The following is a 21,267-nucleotide window of genomic DNA, read 5'->3' as shown; positions in this document are numbered from 1 at the left end:
CCATCCCTGGCAGTGTTCAAGACCAGGTTGGATGGGGCTTTGAGCAACCTGGTCTGGTGGAAGGTGTCCCTGCCCATGGCAGGGGGGTTGGGACTAGATGATCTTTAAGGTCCCTTCCAACCCAAACCATTCTATGATTCTATGATACACTTAAAATCTGTTTTTAAGCTTCACTGGCTCCATTACATTTGAACTTCAGTAACAAGAATGCGATATGAATATGTATAGAGAAAGCATAGACAAAAGGTATATTTTCATAATGTGGTTTAGCTTAACTGTTCCTATAATTAGCTACAACTCATTAAGCAATAAAAAGACAAACAACAAGATTATGAATGGAAGGGCAATATTTTCTCCATAAAACAAACAAAAAACTTAAACAGATGCCTCTTTTCTAAGGCTTTCCTTACATAAATACACCCAGCAGCTTAGAAAAGATATTTTCATGATGGAAAATTTTTGTCTAGAAAGAAAAATGGTAAACATTATCCTGCGCAATTTCAATAAAAAGTATTTACAGCTATTGTACACCTGGGATTTTTTCATCTCAAGGATAAAATAACAATACAGCAATGGTCTGCAGATGACTGGCTTCGATCTTTTATTAGTTCTTATAATTGTCTCTTAATTTGTATTCTGCATAATAAGCACTCACCTTCACCGTTTGTCCAGCTTCAGGGCCATCCTGTAAGCAAAGAAAGAAGTCTCAGGTTAGAGGAACTAACAAGGATCACACAGGAATTCAGAAATCTTACTCAATAATCATTTACATCCAATTTCAATGTATGTTAATTTAGCACATTTTCCTGGGGACCATTCAACACAAAGTTTGGGGACAAGGCACCTTTCCGTATCAGGCCATGGCAAAGTGAGAAACTGTATCTTAGACCACAAAAATGATAGTTGTTATTTTTCATTCTTTCAGATCATATTTTTGAAGAGCTAGTAATAGATTTCTGATCCTTGTGAATGTAAAATCAGAAATGTAAGTGAGAATTTAATCAAAGCTTGCTTGCTTAAATTCTTATTCTAATGAAATGGGCTTAGTCTCCTGATTTGCTTTAAACAGAGCTCTTTTTTGGTATAAAAACACCCAGCACAAATAACTGAATGGTCAGAATTGATAACATATTTACATGGCTACTTCTCCCTGCCTGCATATAAATAGCTGTAAGCAGGAATTACCGGTTTCCATCACAAGCAGTGGGTTACCTGGTGAATGGAGAGATGTGGCTGCCTTCTCTAGGTCAATCCTGCAAACACTCCTTTGAAGAAAGAGTATTTGCTGAAATACAGGCAAGCAAGCACTGCGTTTGGGAGAGTTCGCAGGCTTATTCCGAAGTTTTGCAGTTATTAGTTATCCACACTTTTCTGCTGGTTTGTCTTTTAGTTTTTTCACAATGGCAAATCTGGCAGACTGCAATGCAGTTATTGTGCTTCTTTTTTTATTATTATTATTTTGCATTTATTGCCCCTTGAAGTTTGAATGTCCTTTTGTCATTGGACTAGCGATGAAGGTTGAAAGCTTGATAAAACAAACCATTAAACCTTTTTTAGTTGACTGGTTTACAAACCTGAATTGAAATGGTGAGCGAGGTGCCGCAGAAGTGTTTCTCCACCACACTGCCAACCCTTTGTGCCGTACAAAATAAATCGGCCACTTCCTCAGGACACAAGTCACGGAAACGCTCCACTGGCCGCAGAGGACAAACAAGGACATCTGAAGGTGGTATTGTCAAGGCACAAACACAAGTCTGAGTGGTACAGAAAAACAAGTGTCTCAATCCCTAGTCTGCAACCTGCTTCTGATCCCCTTTGAACTGCCTAAACTCATCCTCTCCAAGGTTTACAGCAAGAGCAACTAAAACATAAGGCTAAATACAGAGAATCATATGATGCTTTGTTCAGAAGAAGTTTCCTCAGATATGGGCAAAATGACTGAACTAGGGTCCACATGTTATTACTGAGACATCTAATGGAAAGCAAAGTTTTCACAGACTCAAAGTTACCATTTTGATGGAGAGATGCTCGTATTTAACTAGAAAGTCAGAGAAAGTCAGAGAAATTTCTTTTTGTGATTAAAAATGGAGGAAAGCCAAAGGAATTTAAGATGGCTTTGGGTGGGTGACCTGAGACAGCAGTTTTACAATGCTTTTCCACATATGTGGTATGTTTTTTTGAAAAATCTTGATCTTATACCTCCAATTTTAGGTACCTAAATGTGAAAAGCTGACACTATGCTGAAAATAGCAGATCACTTATTTCTACATCACATTAATTACCATTCACAAGGAATGCTCACCTGTTACAACTATTATATGTTTGTAGAAATACATTTAAATAATTAAGACTATTCCCTTTTAAGAGCGGTGTTCACAACATTGTAAATATATTTTGATTTTATTCTACCTTGGTGCCTGCGCTTCGTGAGTCAGTGAAATGAAGCTATAAAATAAACATCGGAAGTACACAGACGTTATTCACAGTCATCTGATCTGCTGTGTTCACAGAAATTCATAATTGCTATGATTCCTCACTTGAAAGTCAATTTTGTAACATTATTAATAGGGTCCAGAATTCTTAGCAGAGCCTCAGTTGTGTAAATCCAACAAGCAAGTACTTGAGACTTGATTCTTGTTTCAATTCCCTGCAGACAGGATTTTTTTCTGACTTATAGTACTGTGTTTGCAGAATAAAGACCTTAAAATCACCTTTAACACCACTTGAACTTTCATGACCAAAGGCTATGAAAATTAACAACTTCTTTTTTTTTTTTCAGTATTAAAACAAGTGTTCAAAGGACTATTTGAAGAAAATTAAGTTCCATGTCATTGTATTACCATCATTTTTATTTTTACTGCATCTTGAAGCCTGCAGGTATTCAGGAATATTCTCTATACTCCAGGAAAGGTAACTAGGAAATGCTCTGTAGTTAACAGGTTCACACAGAGGTTACATCAAACTGATTTTCAACAACCGCATGAGATGTTTGAAATAAAGAAAGATTAATACATGCAAAAGATGATTTATTTCCATAAACATAGAGACAACATGTTTACATTCACCAAGTTTATTATAGGAATCGCATTTATAATTCTGATTGGAGAGAAAAACAGACATTTTCTGGAAGTAAAGAAGTAGGGGCATGTTTTGATCGTTTTTTTTCAGAGTCCAGATGAGGACAGACAAGATGGTAAAGGATATTTGCTAAAGTGGGAGCAGATTTTTTGAGTGAGCTCCACAGCTAGCAGCTCCCAACAGAAAAGGAGAAGACTGGCCCCAGCTGCAGGTGTTAATCTGCTTTGAAAATCTGGCTGACATTTTTTTTTCAGTACAGCATCAGCTATGCCACCACTATTCTGTTTCTCTTGTTACAACTTATAGTATTAAAATTTAAGAAAGGAGAAATATGTATTTAGAAAGCAGGTACTTGGAAATAAACCAATCCTGGACAGGGACAAAAAGCCTAGTTTTGTGGGTTTTTAGTCCTAAAATGTTGTGCCTCTTGGCAAGCTACCGGGCGTAATAAAACTCCTGTAATTTATTTGTGCCTTCCCAGCACACTGTACAAAGCACCTCCAGAAAGGATGCTATTGGCTGAACTTAGGGCCCAAGGGAAGAGCTGGAAACTTGCTTGGCAGACCTGATTTCCATACCAGGAATAAAGGAATAGAAAGACTAATTAATTTTGCTCATAAAAAGGAAATCCATGTCAACACTAAAGCAGGAAAAAGGACATTCGTTTAATCTGAGTTCATTTTTCAAAAAGGAGAGAAGGGAAGCTTTTACCCTTAGGGCATCTGATACTTAAGTAGATAATTATCCTTCTTCTGCAGCACTGCTTTATTATCATGGGTCAACGAACCATTTATAAATGAAGAATTTCCCCTCACTTACCTCTAGCAAAACTGCTGCTTATGTTAAGACAAGTTTCCTTTTCTCCTTTAGAATTTTTTCCCAGCAGTTTCCCACCCTCTCAGACTTGCACATGCCTCACCAGCAATTGTTTGTTCTCTACCTAGCTCAGGGCCACAGCCACAAGTATGAATTTTTGCATTAATCGTGGTTTCTACAACCTTATATTAACACTATAGTACTTGCCGCTGTGATGCATTGTGAAAAACATAGGCTAAGCGCTGCTCGCAAGAGCTTTTGTTTCCATAGCACGTAGCAGAGGGAGGGAGTGCGGTGTGAGTGCTGGTTGTGACCAAGACAAGACATCTGTTTTCTCTTAATTCTGTCACTAATCTGCTCTGTCATTTGGGCAAGTTGTCTCTGTACCTCTCTCTCCTCTCCCACATTTTATGTGTCTTATCTGCTTAGATAGCATTTGCCAGTTGGTGCAATTGTTGTTTTCTTATTAAGCCGTGAGGTTCTCCGCTCATGTGGGGCCATGAAGCGCTCCCTCAATATCAAACAATGTGCCCATAAAAAAACATGTCATTCTGCAAAAAGGATTTTCACTTCCTCCTTACTTTACTGAGACTCATTTACAACTCAAACCAGATTTTAACCATATTTCTGTCTTTGAATGTGATAAATAATTCAAAGGCACAATCACACACTGGAGCATCTTTACTGAACTTTCCATCATTTCAAAATAATTCTACAAAGAATAATGATAGAAATTCTGAATCAGAGCTAAATTAACATGAGAATGTAATTAGGACAACATTCAAGTTATATTTAACTATGAATATATAAAAAGGCAAATGTTAAAATGAATTCATGGGTTTGAGGTCATTAAGAAAACAACCATCCACTGCAACTTTAAATTACAGTTTTTAACTCCAGTTTTTAACACTAAGATAGTTTTTAACTTTATATCCTGGTCAGATTTTAATCTGGATAAATGCTCTATTCACCTCAAAATTCTTCCTAAGTTTAAAATTAGTTAAACTGTTCATTGCTTTCTGCAATTACGCACTGCAAACACTGCTATGAACTACTGATGTGCTTCAGGTGACTGTGTATTAAAGATGCAAGTGAAAGTGAGTCTGTACTTACGTCTACATGCAATTACTCCTCAGAGAGAAGCATCTACTGCCATCTGAGATGCCTCGGGGCATCCAGCTGCCACTCCAGAATGGCAAGAGTCTCCCATATGCCCTGTGTCATATCTGTCAGCCAGGTGGGAAGCCTGAGTCATCTTAGGGTATCTGAAATGGCAGTAGGTGCCTATGTTAGGGCAACAGCCCCCACCTTTATAGGCTCAGCAGGACAAGGGGCTGATACCCAGCAGACGTGCTGCATGACCGAAGACAGCATTCTGCCTTCAGAAAGTTTGAACTTTATGTTTCCTCTCTCTAACCACCATAATTAATAATTTCATGATTTCTTCATTCATTCTAAACTGCTACTGACTGATGAAGCTTCTATTTTTAAGCTTTGATGTGAACAGCTGTTAGTTCCTTCAAATTCTCTGAGTCAGTCCACATCATTAGAGTATGTGCAATTTAATATGTCAGCTTCTCCATTTTAAGGAGTGGAAAACCTCTACACCTTATTATAAACTGTGATCGTACATTCCTCTCTCTATATCTTGCAGGAATCTCTCAACAGCCTTAATTTTTTCCTAATACCTAAATATGCACACGAATCAATATGAATACCCTCACACACACTAAAAGCCCCATTAAAGATTTATTAAACAATTAGGAATGTTGGTATTTTCCAAAGACTACCAGTAGATAGTAGACTAAAACTCCAGGTATATTACTGGAAGTGCATAACCATAAAGTAGCAGTAGAGCAACAGTGGATCAAACCCGTTACCCTCAAACTGAGCTAAAACCTAAGGATGACCTATGATTTCAGCAAAATCACTTGTCCTTATATACTGGGCACAGCAGACCACTCCCTGCACAACCTTGGGCGGGTTGTTTAATGCACCAAAACCCATGAGCCTCCTCCATAATTCAAATGAACAGCCTCTGCCTGTTAGTCTGTTAAGATTATAACCTGTTTGGAAAAGCTCAGACTCGTGGCCAAGCAAGCATGCATGGTTCAACAAGTTTCTACACACCGGCAGAGCAAGGATGCTGAAACATATGTGCCAGCTCTCAGCCCCTAACAGTCAAGGTTGCACACATTTCTGTAAATCTCTTTCACTCTTTCATTGACTTCTTAGACCACAATAACTGGAGCCCTTTGAGACTGGCATTCAGAGGCATTTACTGCAATGTGGTTCTGCAATGGGCACCTGAACACTGTCAAAGCGATGTTCAGTTGTACCAAGCACAAGTACAAATTCCCCATGTACATCTAAAGTATTTAAGGATATGCACACACCGGAGATTATGGGTCACTACTGAAAAGTGAGTGTTTGTTAACTGCATAATGACTAAGTTGATCAGACAGAAAGGGCTCAGATTCTAGAAGAAAAGCAAAACACATGGCCAACATCTGCATGCTGACCACTTCAATGCAATTTTCTTTCCACTAATGCACATAAAGTGGAGGCTGAAATTCAAAGGCATGGTAGCAATTTTTATTTTCTTTATCTCAATTTTGACTTTGAAGGTTAAATTATTGTAATTCTGTATTTAAGGTCTAAGCCAGACTTTGTTCCCTTCCGTGGGATTCTGATCAACCCCACAAAGTGCCCATTATAAATTTTCACACACAACTACCAAGGTACACATGTTCTGTAGTTCTGAAATGTTGGAAAAATGGCCTTTGGGGGGGTCAAAAAAAAAAAAAGAAAACCAAAAAAGGAAACCCCAAAGAGGTTAAAATTCCTTTTATGTGACAAGCTTTAGAACTAAACACAACTTTTTCTTGGTTAAGTCCATTAGTTTGCTATATAGAAAACATACTTTCTGTTTTGACTTTTGTTTTATTCCTGAATTTGAACTTCAAACAGAACAATTCAAAGCTTTGTAAAGGAAAAAATTAAAGGCTCTCCAGGTACTGACATTCTAACAATAGGAATAAAGTTCTTTTTCTTTTTCTTGTCTTTTTGAGGAACCAGTTAAAAACATTAAAATTGACAGGTTTTCTTAATATGTGAGGCTTTAAAAGAACAAAATACAAGGGGGAAAAGGCAGAATATCTAAAAGTGAAAGGGTAATTGCTTCTTAATGAAGCTCTTCAGTTTGACCAATATTGTTAGTTTTCTAAACCATTTGTTACAAAAGGTTTTAACTTAGGAAAATGATTTATTTTCAATGTGTAACATGGTCAGGAAACCAGCTCACTTTGGGATGGAAATACTGTTCCTGTTCAGGAGACTTTTTCAAAGTTTTTTAAATTACTTCCCTTTCACAACAGCACAAGAGTCAAAATCTCAAAAAAAAAATTAAAAATATATTCTAAAGATGAAAAGTAGTAATTAATAAAATTTCCAAGATTTTTAAAACTCCTGAAATATCTATTTTAGCATTCTAACATTTTTACATAAAAGGCAGTTTAGTTAGCAAAAATTTTCCCTAATAATTTAAGTTTGTGAAACTCATCAAAACTGACTTTTTCATTAATATTTTGGGTTTGACTAACCTGTTTTCATAAAAAAAAAAAAAGTGTCCCAAACTATGGTACCTATGGAGACTTAATAATCCTTCATGTATTTCATAAGCTTGGGTGAATAATTTAAAGCACAGTAGCCTCTGCGTCTCCCTCCTGGCTGAAAACACCCCAATCACTTACAGAGCAACTCTCAGCAAGAACTCCTGCCTTGGAGATCAGGGCTTTGCTCATTGTAGGATTAATACAGACTGTAGCACCATGGATACTGCTACCATCTCTTTCTAACAGCAGGAAGCATTTGAGAGACAAGTAGACATAGGGTCACTTGAACATGAGATTGCTAAGTGGCCAGTTCAGCCCTCACTGAGGTGGGAAGACAGTACCTTGGTGGCTGCTGGGAGCTCAGAGGCCAGAAGAACCAGCTGTAGAAGACTGCAAGAAATGATTATTTCTAACAATCTCATGTGTCTGTATGAAAGAGCACTTCTGCACGTCCATAAACTGGCTGATGAGAATGCAGAAATAATGGGCTGTGGGGAGCTGGGTGAGGGATTATTCTTTTCTTACGCTCTGTTTTACATGAATTTGCATCTAGTGCCCTAAGCAGAAAGAATCAGTCAGACGAAGCTTCAGGTATTAAAACTCACCACAACGTTGTCCCCAGTTTCAACTGAGGAGTGTAAGCAGGGGTACTGAATTCATCATTGCATCTAAGCAGAAGTTTTCTTTGTTCAAAAGCTCTAATTGCTAACAGAAAGAAGTCCCATAGCTCAGAAAAAACACAGGAGAATGCATGACTAATAAAATTAATATAAGTGAAAAACAACTGCCAGTCGTTTATCTTTTTTCTGCCCTTGAACAATTCTTCACATTTTGAAGGCTACGGGAATCCTTCTTCTCTACACAAAGAAAACAATAATGGTTCCACAGACACTACCTATAGGAAGAGTTAAGAAGGAAGCGAAAACAACTGAAATAGTGCACGCACGTACACATACAAGGCATCAAAAAGCCTTTAAAAATGAATCAAATGTGTATCTGCTTCATTAGGACAATATGTCAAGGCAACCATTCAGTCCCCACTAAACTCACTGAATTAGGAAGTACATAAAACTGTAGTAATGCAAGAACTGACGTCTTCCCCCCCAGGACAAATCTTATTCAATAAGACAGAGTGACTCACTCTTGGAAGGAAATCTGTAGAGGCTATTTGGATTAAGAGCGAGCATCTCATAATAGGAAAAGGTGGATGAGCACTCTTTAGCGGGTTTTACACCTAGAACTGGTTTTAAATATATTTTAGAAGGCTGCTTTGGTACAATACAGGAAACAGTACATTGTAGAGCTTGCTAGTTTGGGAGAAAACCTAGCTGTGAACGATAAAAATTATTAAGAACCAATGAAAATGCAATAAAATTACAATAAAAACTTAAAAACTGCTTCAGACTATTAAAACCACACACGACACATTTTTTTTTTATCTTGCTATGCCACATCTTAGCATTAATAAAAAAAGTCATGAAGATAAGACAAATTATCTAAACGCAGTTGATCTTGATAAGGCAGCTCAGTACATGTTTACACTAATACAGAAGACCAGATTTATGCAATGAAACAGAGAATTAGCGGTTCTGGTGGAACCAAGAGCAATCAGTGTAAATCTTTGACATGGATCTCTCTGCACTGTTAGTGTTTTAAGACCACACTGCAGCTTTTATACTGTGGGTTTTTTTACTCTATCTGATCTTCTCACCCCACTGAAGCTACTTAAAATAATTCTTCATGTCAATGAAAGGTGCAATAGTTCCAAGAAATGAACAATAAATATTATTTTATTTTTTTCTGTAGAAAAAAAGTCAATACATCTAATTTAAATATAGATATGGCTTATAGTCTAAATCACGCTAGGTAGCACACCAAAGTACAAAGTACTGCTACTCAAAGTACAGTGACTCCACAAGACAGAGGGCCGCAGCAGGGAAATGTGAGATTCAGAACTGTTCACTTTTCATTTTAAACAAGCCTTTCATATATTTGATATTCCCTTTAAACGCCTTTAGGGTATGTCAAGTAGGTCACTAAAAGCTCAGTTCCTCATAGCAAGTGGCATTTTACTGTAGGATTCATCCTTTTCTGCTAGCTACTGACCTCAGGGGCAGCCTTGGGCAATAGCAGGTGCCTAAGTGGAACCACAGTGAGAACAGCCATGGGAGAGTTTGTGGCTCGGAAACATGCCTCCGATCCAAGTTTTATTGGGTAGAAATGTACTGCAGACCTAAACTTACATTTGTACCAGGAATCATGATCACATTCTAGAATCCTATTAGGCTTTTGATCCTGGAAGGCCCAAAAGCAATAACCAGTGGCCAAACTGGAAATGTAGAAGTCCCAATCTGAAAGGACTTCATCTACAACTGCTATGATGCTCTGAGAAGATCCTGTAAAGAAATACTTCTGTACGACAACCCATTTCAGCCAGGAACTACATCTGTATTGCTCGGGATGATATAACCTACTTGAAATATATGACAAAACTATTAATAATTACATGAAGCTACGCAAATATACCAATTATAAATGTACAAGACCACTGAAATAAACAGCCATGCCTGAAGCTGAACAGAAGACACAAAACAACGCTTGGGGTGCAACACTCAAAAACTGGTTTTTTTGGCCTAAACATTGGAGCAACAGCATTTGCCATAGAAACTAATATGTTCATGCAAAGCAGCTCAGCAGCTTATCCAAGTGACCTGCACCACCAGAAAACTGCACTGAATTCAATTCACCAAACTTAACCCTGCTGGAATTGCAACATGTCGTTGCAAAGCCTCATTTCAAACACAGGAAGTAAGCTCATGATCCAGCCTCTCCACCTGAGAATAAGAAACAACTTGTGAGAAAACGCTTCAGCACTGAGTCTTAATTAAAGCTGTGGCACCATCATATTAAAAAAAATAATGTGATCATTATGAAGTTATATTCTAACCCATGATTCAGGAACTATAATGAGGGAATAATTAATTACTAAATATTAGTTATGACAAATTTACTTTCTCGCAATTTATTGGATGCCATATTCCAGGCATTAAGTTTTATTGGAAACAAGATTTAACCTGGTAAAAAGACACCATAGAATGTGTTGGGAATTAAGGTTCTGTACAAACCATAAGCATTATTGACATTGTTGTCCATGGTAGTTGAGTGTGCAATCTTTTTTTCTGTTCTAGGCATCTATGGTGGAAGACAGCAATAAAATAAACAGACAAATATTTGGTGAATCTCCCTGGGATTCATCTTGCCTAATTTTGAAGGTAAATTCCTTTGACTGACAGAGCAAACCACTGGATTTGGAACTGTGAAAAGCCAGTGCTTTATGGCAGGGTTGAAGTACCTTGCTGCATAGGAAGCTTCACTCCTCCAATTCTCTTCTGTTTTCCCCAGAATTAAGTTATCTCAAGGAAGGTTCTGTAGGACCTGCTGCTGGAAAAGGTGGTAACATCCACTTTCTCCAGCTACCTCTCGATAGCAGATGATCAACAGCTTTATACATACTCTTTGTAACTCTGCACTAAGTCTATGCTGAACAGCATAGAGAAAGATGAGCCTGTGGTACATGTGCCAGACCAACAGTGCCTTCATTTCATAACCAGTGAAGCATCAGCTGGAGGAATGCCGTACAAGATCAATTATCAGAGTATCACAGGGGACAATGAATACGTTTGGATAATCAAGGTTTCAGGTAATGAAGGTAATTTTGAATGTAATTGATAGATAATGAGGAACATGAATAACAGGGAGTTTTGGAAAGCTGAATTTGGATAATTCAGACTGCCTTACACTAAGTGTATTCCTCAAAGAATATTGTAATATATGCTGGGATTTTCAAAGTTTTTAAATGGAATAAACCACCTGATTCCCATTAATTTCTCAGAAGTGGTTTTCTACCTAGTTCTATTAGGGCATTCAGAAAACCACTCTGATTAAAGTCAATGGAGAGCTGTGTTTGTCTTAAGCTGGAAGCTCTCATGGCATATTTTGCATGCTTAGTTACTGAAATTGCTTCTAAAGCAACAGAATGGGCTATGCTGTTCCAGGGAACTATTCCATGAGAGCAGAATGAGCCTAAATTACAAAGGAGAGAAAGAAACTCTCTTACAAAAAAAAGAAATGCTCTCTGTTCCTCTTGCAGGAATGGCTTAGCCCTCCATAAGAACATCAGCACTTTTAGCAACAGTCTGAAAAACAAGAGAACCTTCTATCTGCCGTATGAAAGAGCTGTTCAGCACACTTGCACAGCAGAAAGGCAAATCATAGTATCTTTGCCCTGCAAGATCACATCTTTGCTGCTGCACCTAAAAATAAATGTGCCAGTGTATTTCCATTAGTTCTTTTGAATGCTTAAAATTGCAAAGTCCATGATAAAGAACCTAGATGAGTATCTTTACTGCATTGGCAAATACACAGTTGAAGTGGGTGTAGTAGAGAGATGACTCTGCATGTAAAAGAGTTTATTATTGTTTTTGCAAATGTTATTACTTCTTTGCTGTTAGCAGGACCTACTGGAAACAGTACTGTTGTCATCCAAAGGAGTTCTACGTTATTCACCAGCGAAGCTCAGGAGCATGCACATACCTCTCCAGGCATTCAGAACACAGGTGGTGACCCTTAGAAATGTTAATAGTTGGAGGACATGGACACTGAAATAGTAAACAAGGGAAATGTAACTGGGTGCTGATAGAGGTATTTCAAAACAAAGAGGAGAATAGCAATAGCCTCTTCCACAGTTTACGTGTCTGGGGATTAAAACAACTAGTGCAGCAAAGCAGGGAATCAGCCTTTACTCAGCTGCAGTAGAGGGAAAGGTGGGGTGGAAATACCAAAGATCCCGTGTAGTGTTTAAGCAGAGACTCAGAGACAATCCAACATGAAAAGAAATTATTTTAAGCCACTATTCTTTAGCTAGTTAATTTTGACAATTTATTTCATATCTGCTGTAACACAAAAAGCTTGATATCAACAAGAACATTCACAGAAAGTGCATGTGTCAGGGGAAAATGCTCCCAAAGATGCATTTTCCCTCACCTGCCAGGGGAGTCAGTTTTGGATAAGTCATACCTAAGGGGAGAGAAAATGTAAAACAGATGTAGAGTACATCTTCAACACAAAACTAACCGTACAAAGCCCTCCCTTTAATACAAAATAAAACTCAAGGAGACATGGTAAAACATAGCTTACAAACCACCCAAGACAATGGAAGTTATAAAGGAGGAGGGAATCAGAAAGTGGGTCTCCCTGCTGTTTTTCACTTGCATAATCATAGAATCACAGAATGGTTTGGGTTGGAAGGGACCTTATAGACATCTAGTCCCAAACCCACTGCCATGGCCAGGGACACCTTCCACCAGACCAGGTTGCTCAAAGCCCCATCCAACCTGGTCTTGAACACTGCCAGGGATGGAGTATCCACAGCTCCTCCGGGCAACCTGTTCCAGTGCCTCACCACCCTCACAGTGAAGAACTTCTTCCTTACACCTAGTCTAAATCTACCCTCTTTCAGTTTAAAGCCATTACCCCTTGTCCTATCACTACATGCCCTTGTAAAAAGTCCAGTCCCTCTCCAGCTTTCTTGTAGGCCCCCTTCAGGTACTGGAAGGCCGCTATAAGGTCTCCCTGGAGACTTCTCTTCTCCAGGCTGAACAACGCCCACTCTCCAGAAAGGAAGGCTGCATAATAAGCCCTCTTGGATAAGGACACCATGTCCCTCTGTCATGATTGCCTCTGTAGATGCTGTTCTAATACTATTATTGTCATTAATGCTCATTGTTCCCAGCTCTGTGCATCATAGCTAGGCATTTCACTATGCATGGGTACATAAATTCATACTCTTATCCAGGACTACTGCAATATTCAAGAACATGAGAATGAAGAAGACAAACTAGCAGTTTAACTCTGAATAACCTTATTTTGTGTGTGTGTTATCTGAAACCATTACTTTAATGTGATTATCTGTTTTTATTATTTCCTTTCTGTAGACTTGGAATAAAGACACAACTGAGACTCTCTCAGACACGGTCATTGGCATCATTATGGTCTTTCTACTGTCATCAACAGAGATCTGATCTGTAAATCAAGTTAGACTATAAGGGCTACTGAAGAAGAGCAAGCACTCTTTATCATGCTATTACATACCCAAGCTACTACTTCCTCTGGCTCACTGAGAAAAACAGACTGTTGTAGTTCCTTTACATAACCAGAGGAGTTCTTAATGCACAGATTATTGACTTAGTGGGGTTTTATCATGTCACAGTGTACCAGGGGATTCCTTAATCCAGGACGTCTTGACATGATCTATTTTCATGGCTCTTTCTATTGTCACAGTCTGTCCTTATAATGATTTGCAAATCCAGAACCAGTGTATGCTTAGCTCCTTAACAGGTGCTCAAGGAGGAGGGGAGGAGAAGGCATTTCCCCTCTCTCATTTGCCCTCTTGCACTCTATAAGCACTGAACCCCATCACACGCAGCAAGACAAAATCCCTGCAGGGCCAAGTGCAGCAGGGAGTTACATGGCACAATGTTGGCTTTCTGCCCACAGGAGCATTTCCACATCAGCCCATCATCTTCACAAAACCAGCAGGATGGAGATCCTCCTTTGTGGCTCTCTACAGAGGTCCACCTTCGTGAAGAGACACAGAACATGCACACATTCTCAAGGAGCCAAGCCCATCAGACCAGTGCTCTACAGAAACAGGAGTCTCCAAGAGCAAATACGGGTCCCAAAATGGTCTGCTGCACAACATCAGTTGCTAGTAAAAGACACTGATATTTGATTCCTTTGTTGATACTACTGTAAGTGGCCAGACATGTTCATCCCTAGTACAGGATCACTGCTGGGGAAAAAAAAAATGTTCCAAAGCAAATGGATGGTGTCACATAACGGTCAAGGGGAGACCCAGAATGTCTTACAGTTGTGAGATCAACAAAAAAATCAACTGAACAAGGGATATGAAAAGATATCTGCACAGATGAAACCTCCCGTGTCTCCCTCTGTGGGTTTCTGCTCAGCAGAGACCTGAACGTGCTCTCCTCCTTTGCACTCCCTCCTCCAATTTATTGAGCCCCAGTTGCATAGGCCTAAATAGAAACATCCACATGATCCTCAATACCTGCATGAAGCTCCCTGTGAGTGCTATACAGTGTGAGGACAGATTTCAAGGTTATCAGATACTTTAGGCTGACGTTCATCAAGGCAAGCATCTGATTTTATGGCCCTTCAACCCTTACATCCTACCTCACCCTCATTAATAGATATTTCCCTTGCCACTGTTGGAACCAGTGTGGGCATCTGTAAGACCGCTGTGCACTCCAAATTAATCACAGGCCTAAAAGTCTCACTGGAGCAAGGTCTGAGTAGCTGTTAGCACTTCACAGCATGTCTACATACCCCCAAAGATTTGGGCTGTGATCTCTAGTTTGGACCTCTCTGTTACCGTAATACAAGCTGATAACAACAATATGTCACTGTGCTTGTTGCTAGCAGACAGTTCCCTGGAGTGAAGAAAAAAAATGGTTTAAATCTGACATGTTATCGATGTTAAAAAAGAAAGTAAATTTATGCCAAAAAAAACCCAACAAAGAAAGATGACAGTACTCCAACCGCATCCTGCATGTGAGGGAGAAAATTGATGTTGAATTTGGTATCACAAACTTTATTCCAGCAAATAAATTTCTAGATCTCTGTGTTTCTTCCATAAATTACAAGCACACAGTGTTTCTTGGGGGTTTATGATCACCATCAAAGCCGTCTTGCTGAGAAACGTGGATGTCTTTCTCTTTCCAAAGGTCACAAAGTAGATATCCCATATCTAGGGGCTGAAAGAGCAGGAACATTTGGTACTCCTCCAAATGAAAGCATCTCCACTGTCATTTGTTCAGCTTCCTCTTGTTAAGCTGCTGATGTGAATCACGCAGCGACCTCCCAACACATCAGTGATGGCTGCATACTCTGTTATAAAACTCAGTCTTGCAAAAGTGATGCACATGCTTGTTGCTCTGGAAATTAAACACGTTCTCTACAGAGTCCCCTCGAATGTGCCTGTCTGCCTTTCACATACAGACCCGTGCTGATGCTTACCACTGGTGTGAAAAACACTTGTGAAACATTTTTCCTGGGCTTTGCATTACTATCTTAGGCTTTTTATCAGGCCAGTCAGAAACTGGTGGCACAGTCATTCCTGGCTGCATGTCACTAATACAGAATGAAAGACACAAGAGATGCCTAAGCGGAAGCAAGCAAACTAACAGCAGTATAACTAAAAAAGGCAGAAAACACTGCTTTTCAGTTGTTTATAGGAACTTCAAAGTTCTCCTCAGTTATAAATCATTCTGAGCTACCAGTCTGCCTAAGGATGGCTGTGCTTTTGAAAGTGAAAGCTTGAAGATCGTACCTTGGGTGATAAAAAGAATGTTGGTTCCACTACAGACAAAGTCGATTGCAGAGGAGATAAAATGGTGTCCAAGAATAGGATAGATCAGGCTGAGATGTTTTTGCCACACAACTAGCCACCAAGAGATAAAAGTGATTCTATAGGATAGATTTTCAGTAGGAGTGAATTAAGCTCTTTTAAGCCATATTTGCCATCAGAAAGAGAAAAAGTAAATAAAATTTCCATTTGACTACCACTTTCTTAGGACATTTGATTAGAATGGAAAGTTACTGAATAAAAAGCCCAACCTTTTAAATCACACTTAAAAAACCCCCACACCTCAAACCAACAGTGAACAACTGAAAAAAACCCCTTGCAGCCATGATGCCAGATCCAATGATATTTGTACTACTAATTTGTAAGTGCAAGATAACAAAAGTTATCAATGGTGATGAGAAACCAACGAATTATAAGAGGGAAGGGAAATTGTTCTGTAGCAAAACATGATCAGGATGCCCTCAAAAGTGGAACCAAAAGGCAATTTAATGTTGCTTCAGTCTCTTCTGTTCCAGAAGAAGCTCATCAGACTGTGTATGAAAACAAAGAACTGGCTCATAAAACTTCCAGACAAACTATGTTTAGAAAGCATTAAAAAAAAATAAATTAAAAAAAAAATAAATTAAAAAAAAAAAAAAATCAGCCTTTTCCTGGAAGAAGTGATTTGTATGCAAATATACCCCAACATTTGTCACCAAAACTAAAGGATTTTGAAGTGCAAGAATTTTTTTTCAATATAAAGTTTATCACTGCTTTGATGAAATGAGATGCCAGCTGCGAGGTTGCTGCTGTCTCCTTTAATACCAATTAAAAGGATGGAGAATGGAGTTCTAGCTTGTGCTCACAGACAGAGCTGCCACCACACATGTAGCACAACTTTGACACCTAAACCTCCAGTGGCAGCAGCTAAGACATCAAGGGGCCTACATTTAAAAGTAAAACACTAGACTTACTGGCAACCTCTATGACCTGAAGTATTACAAAATGCACGAAACACTCACGTATTACTTATAATTTAATGTTTTTCAATGAGAGGAGGAGTGGGGAGCCAATATTTGAATAAAATAAAAAGCACACTCTGCTGCTGAGAAAGAATGGTTAAAGTTGTGTCGTTTTACGTGTTCTAACCTTCTTTCACAGTTTGTTCAGAAGAGTGCGTTTGCCCTTGGGCATCTTGGACCGGTTCACCTGATCCTTCTAGCCAGCAAGGACTGAGCAGGAAAGAAGTACCACAAATTGCACCCAACAGCCATGCCTCCCTCCCCAAGCCCCAGGGAAGGGACAAGCCTTCAAGCATACTTTAAAGGTTGACAGGAGCAGACAGAGCTCAAAGCCATGGGGCCCACTTAGAGAATGTCTTGTCAGCAACTCTGTCTTTACAGATCTTAGATTTGGAAACATTCAATAACCCCTCCGTTCTTTTAATTACACACTCTGCATTTTTATCTGCACTTACAGAAATCCTGAAATAATGAAATCCTGCAAGGAGGAGCTTCTTCCTCTCCCAGTAATTTTGACCTCAACAATTATTGGAATATTCAAAAGACTTGCTCAGACTTAGAAAACTATCCACACTTCCAGATGCTATCGCCATTGCTCTGCAATAATCAATTGCTAATTGATTTCCTTTATACTTGTGTAAGCTATAGATATATAGATGCATACGTGCATTGAAACTCAAAGTGTGTTTCCTTGTTCAGAACTCCGATATCAAAACATCGACAATCTTCCCAAGTGTGCTCTAGGACAACCCACAGGACAAAAGTAAATCAGTTTTAACAATGCAGGAGAGATTACAAGAGCAATGAATGTCTTAAAATATAATTTTTTAAATTATTTTCTTGCCTTAACTCACATAGCCACACAACAAGCATGTTTTAGATGACATTTCTGAGATGGCCACTGATCTATCAAAAACCCTCAAAAAGTAACAAACAGCCAGAGAACTCTCACTTGGAGGTTTAGCTTACATGCCTGCACATACACACCTGCTTCCTCTGTTTGCATGTTATAAAGATTTTCCAGAAATAAGAGTCCCAGTACATGAAGGCTAAAGTCATTAAACACCATTTTGAATATATCAGAAAACAAAATATTTCCACAATGGCAAGCACAATGCAAAAGAATACATCTGCTCATAATGGCAAGTAAAACATCGTGGAAGCAGATGTCAAGAACGTGGTTTTACCTTGATTCGGTTTCCTCAAGCAGAAGGATTTCAAAATGTTTTTCTGAAACATGGCTTAACGCTGATGGACAGGTTGCTGGGCTGAGCAGCTGGGACATTCGCAGCCCCCTTCTCCCACAACGTATCTGTGTAGGTGATAGCACATCTGGATCACTCACCCTACTTTGGGCACATTCAAGGAAAACACCAAGCATGGCTGGCAGTGCTGCTGACACACAGGAGCCCAAGCCCAGGGAGCGGAGGCATGGGCGGCCAGCAGCACACACCAGCTCCACTGCGGGCAGGAGGATGCAGCAAGGCAGGGACGCAGCCCTCACCTTGTGTGTTACGCCTTACCGGTGCCCTAGTGCCTCCTCCCAGTGCTCAGGGGCCATCTCACAGCACAAATCACACCATCGGGAAAATGCCACTGAAAAATCTAACATACTGCATTACGTATCTTTAACTACAGAAATAGATGCATGCACAGAACAAGCCCCTCTAGAGCTGTCAAACAAGATTTGAAACCCAGTTTCTCTGGCATGGGGCACACAAATCTTCTGTAACAGCTAAAGGAGATCTTGACTGACGGTGGGAGTGGCACACTGATGCTGTTTGTTTTGCACATAAACCCGCACAAAGAAGAAACAGAGTTGGGACTTCAGCTTTACAAACTAGTTTTACTATTCAGAAATGCTAACCCTTGAGATAAAAAAAGGCAAAAAATTTTCCAGGATAACAACTTTTTTAGCTAAAAGAATGCTTAAAAAAAAACAGCAAAAAAGTAGAGAAGAAAGAACCCTGGGATCCATCCATCCTGCTCCATATAATCCCCAAATAGACTGGGTGCAATAAAGAATATATTATTATTTAATATTTTTTGCCTTACATAATTTAGTACAGCACTGGATGCTGCAAAACCTTTTAACCTCTGCTTTTTTTTCACTCTCGATTTCCACAAAAACTGGTGACTTTTCTCTAAGGAAGTCAGGTATACAAGTTAATAAGTTGAGTAGCATTTCATCCTCACATAATAAAAATCCATGAAGAATTCTTTAGAAAACAAACCAGGAGAAATCCCAAACAAGAAAATCATTAGTGCTAGAGTTTCAACAGAGGGCAACAGAGATGGCCTCACTTGGAGCACAGCCCCTCACTCAAAAGAAAAATCAAGGTTATCTATTGCCTCTTTTACAAATGCAGTTTGGAAGCCACAAAAAAACAGTTGTAACACCGTGTCAGGCAATGTAAATATGCAGGTAGGTGTCCAATTACTTCAGCTTTAAAGATCGGTGCAGTCTATCTCTTTATAAGCAGAGAGGGTGCACACAGGTTTTGATATGTACCCTTGATGTATTTACCTTTGAAATCTGGCACTGCTGAGTGACTGTTGTTGTTCACCAAAGTGTATATATGCAAAAGCTAGATAATTTTCATCGTGCTGTGCAGTGTATAGCTGCGCCTTTCAGACTAAATATCTATACTGCTGAAGAAAATGCCCTTTTTCTTTTGAAGTGGGAGAGTACAAACCTCAAAGGTTCATTTCTTTGCAATGACTAAGGCCCTAATGAGTATAACCAACGCACTATTACACCGGTTCCAGAGTTACATGCAAACATATCCAAGGTAGATCTCTGTCAATACATCTCATAGCACAAATCCACATTGCAGAAAATAAAGTTGGTGTAAACTATGCTTTCATATATTACTTCATATTGAAAGAAATATTGGTGACCTTATCCAGCATGACTGTTATAATAGTAATAAAACTGAATCTTGGAAGATTACACTTCTGGTCAAAGCAGTAAAATATGACCTTATGCTATTCAACATTGACATTTATTATATTAATTCAGACACAAAAACTGCATTAAAATGATGTTAAGTGTCTGGCTTTCAAGCACGACAGCTAAGAAATTTGATCTGCAAGTAAGACTTCTTCACCAACACTCCATTTCACATTTCACCACTGCAATACATATGGCACAAAATCCTTATAGCTGCCCAGAGAATCTCAAATCGGGTAGTTTGGGCTCCTTAAGTAAAAAATCTGTTTGTATCTCAGTCACAAGGATCATGGCGGGGTGACACAATGTATTGTATCTACAGTGTTCATACATGGTGGCCTCAATATAAAAGCAGAAATCCCCCAAACCTCCCAGAGTTTATCTTTGCTCTTCAAGTGGAAATACAAAGGGCTAAATGCAAAACACTGACCACCAGACAGCAACAAGAATGAAATTTTTCACAGTCATTTTTAATATTGCAGCAGCATGTCCATTTCAAATGCAGAAAAAAAATATCTAGTCTCAGGTCAGCAAGGAAGATCGAGGATTCTGCAGTCCTACGTACTCTGAACTCCCACTGATTTCACTAAAAATACAGGACATACAGAGAGCGCAGCATATCAGAGCAGAGATGTGCACTGCAGATCTCAGAACAGAATGAGGTCTGGAGCTATTTTGGGGTATAGCGAAAGTTGAAAAGTAGAGCTATCTGGCATTCTTTTTTATTTTTCTTCTGTAGTTGGTGTTTATTCACAGGCAAATATTGCTATACCAAAAAAAGATTTTTCAGGGTTACAAAACAATTCCTGTTTTTTTTTAAAAAAAAAAAATAAAAAAATCATTTTAAAATACTCCACAGTCTAAGTGATCTCAGATCAGGCAACAATATGGGGATTTGAGCATTCATTTTGAGCATGGTAATTCTGCACAGAGATCCGTCTCCTGTTATGAGTATCCTGACTTTTCTGTGCTGTATTACATGCTCACAGTGATTTTTAATGAGAAATTCAGCAGCCATTTCAGTAACAACAAATAGCAGGACATGAACCATTTTTTACCAGAACAGAATTCTTATTTTCTGGCCAGCCTAAATTTGCAAATATGCCTAATTTTAATAATTCTGAGAATTAAACGAGAACACTGATGCTTCCCTACTAAATTGGCAAGTTGCAAATTTCTGTTTTAATTTTCAGAGAGAAAGAAAAGAGAAAAACGTTGGATTTTTATAATCCAAGTTGCATAATCTGTCAAGAACAATGATTTGTGTCTGGGAAACGCTGATATGCATTTTTAGCAGAGCTAAGCAACACCAGCTCAGTGAAGAGAGCAGAACACACCCCCCCACCCCACCCCCCACCCCCC

General features: G+C 39.0%; 1 protein-coding gene across 1 annotated transcript in view; it reads right to left on the bottom strand.

Annotated features, from left to right (window-relative positions):
* Positions 1–21,267, bottom strand: part of FHIT (fragile histidine triad) — a 443,079-nt gene that overhangs the window by 146,551 nt on the left and 275,261 nt on the right. The window contains exons 3-4 of the mRNA XM_010571031.1: positions 1,575–1,720; positions 656–685 (exon numbers count right to left, since the gene is read on the bottom strand). Coding sequence (XP_010569333.1) covers positions 656–685; positions 1,575–1,720 — 176 coding nt within the window. The remainder of the gene's footprint in view (positions 1–655; positions 686–1,574; positions 1,721–21,267) is intronic.

This window comes from Haliaeetus leucocephalus, unplaced genomic scaffold (genome assembly GCF_000737465.1).
Source record: "Haliaeetus leucocephalus isolate CR32 unplaced genomic scaffold, Haliaeetus_leucocephalus-4.0 Scaffold2, whole genome shotgun sequence".
Taxonomy (NCBI): Eukaryota; Metazoa; Chordata; class Aves; order Accipitriformes; family Accipitridae; genus Haliaeetus; species Haliaeetus leucocephalus.
Note: the sequence above shows the minus strand (reverse complement) of the source record. Positions and strands in the feature narration are given on the sequence as shown.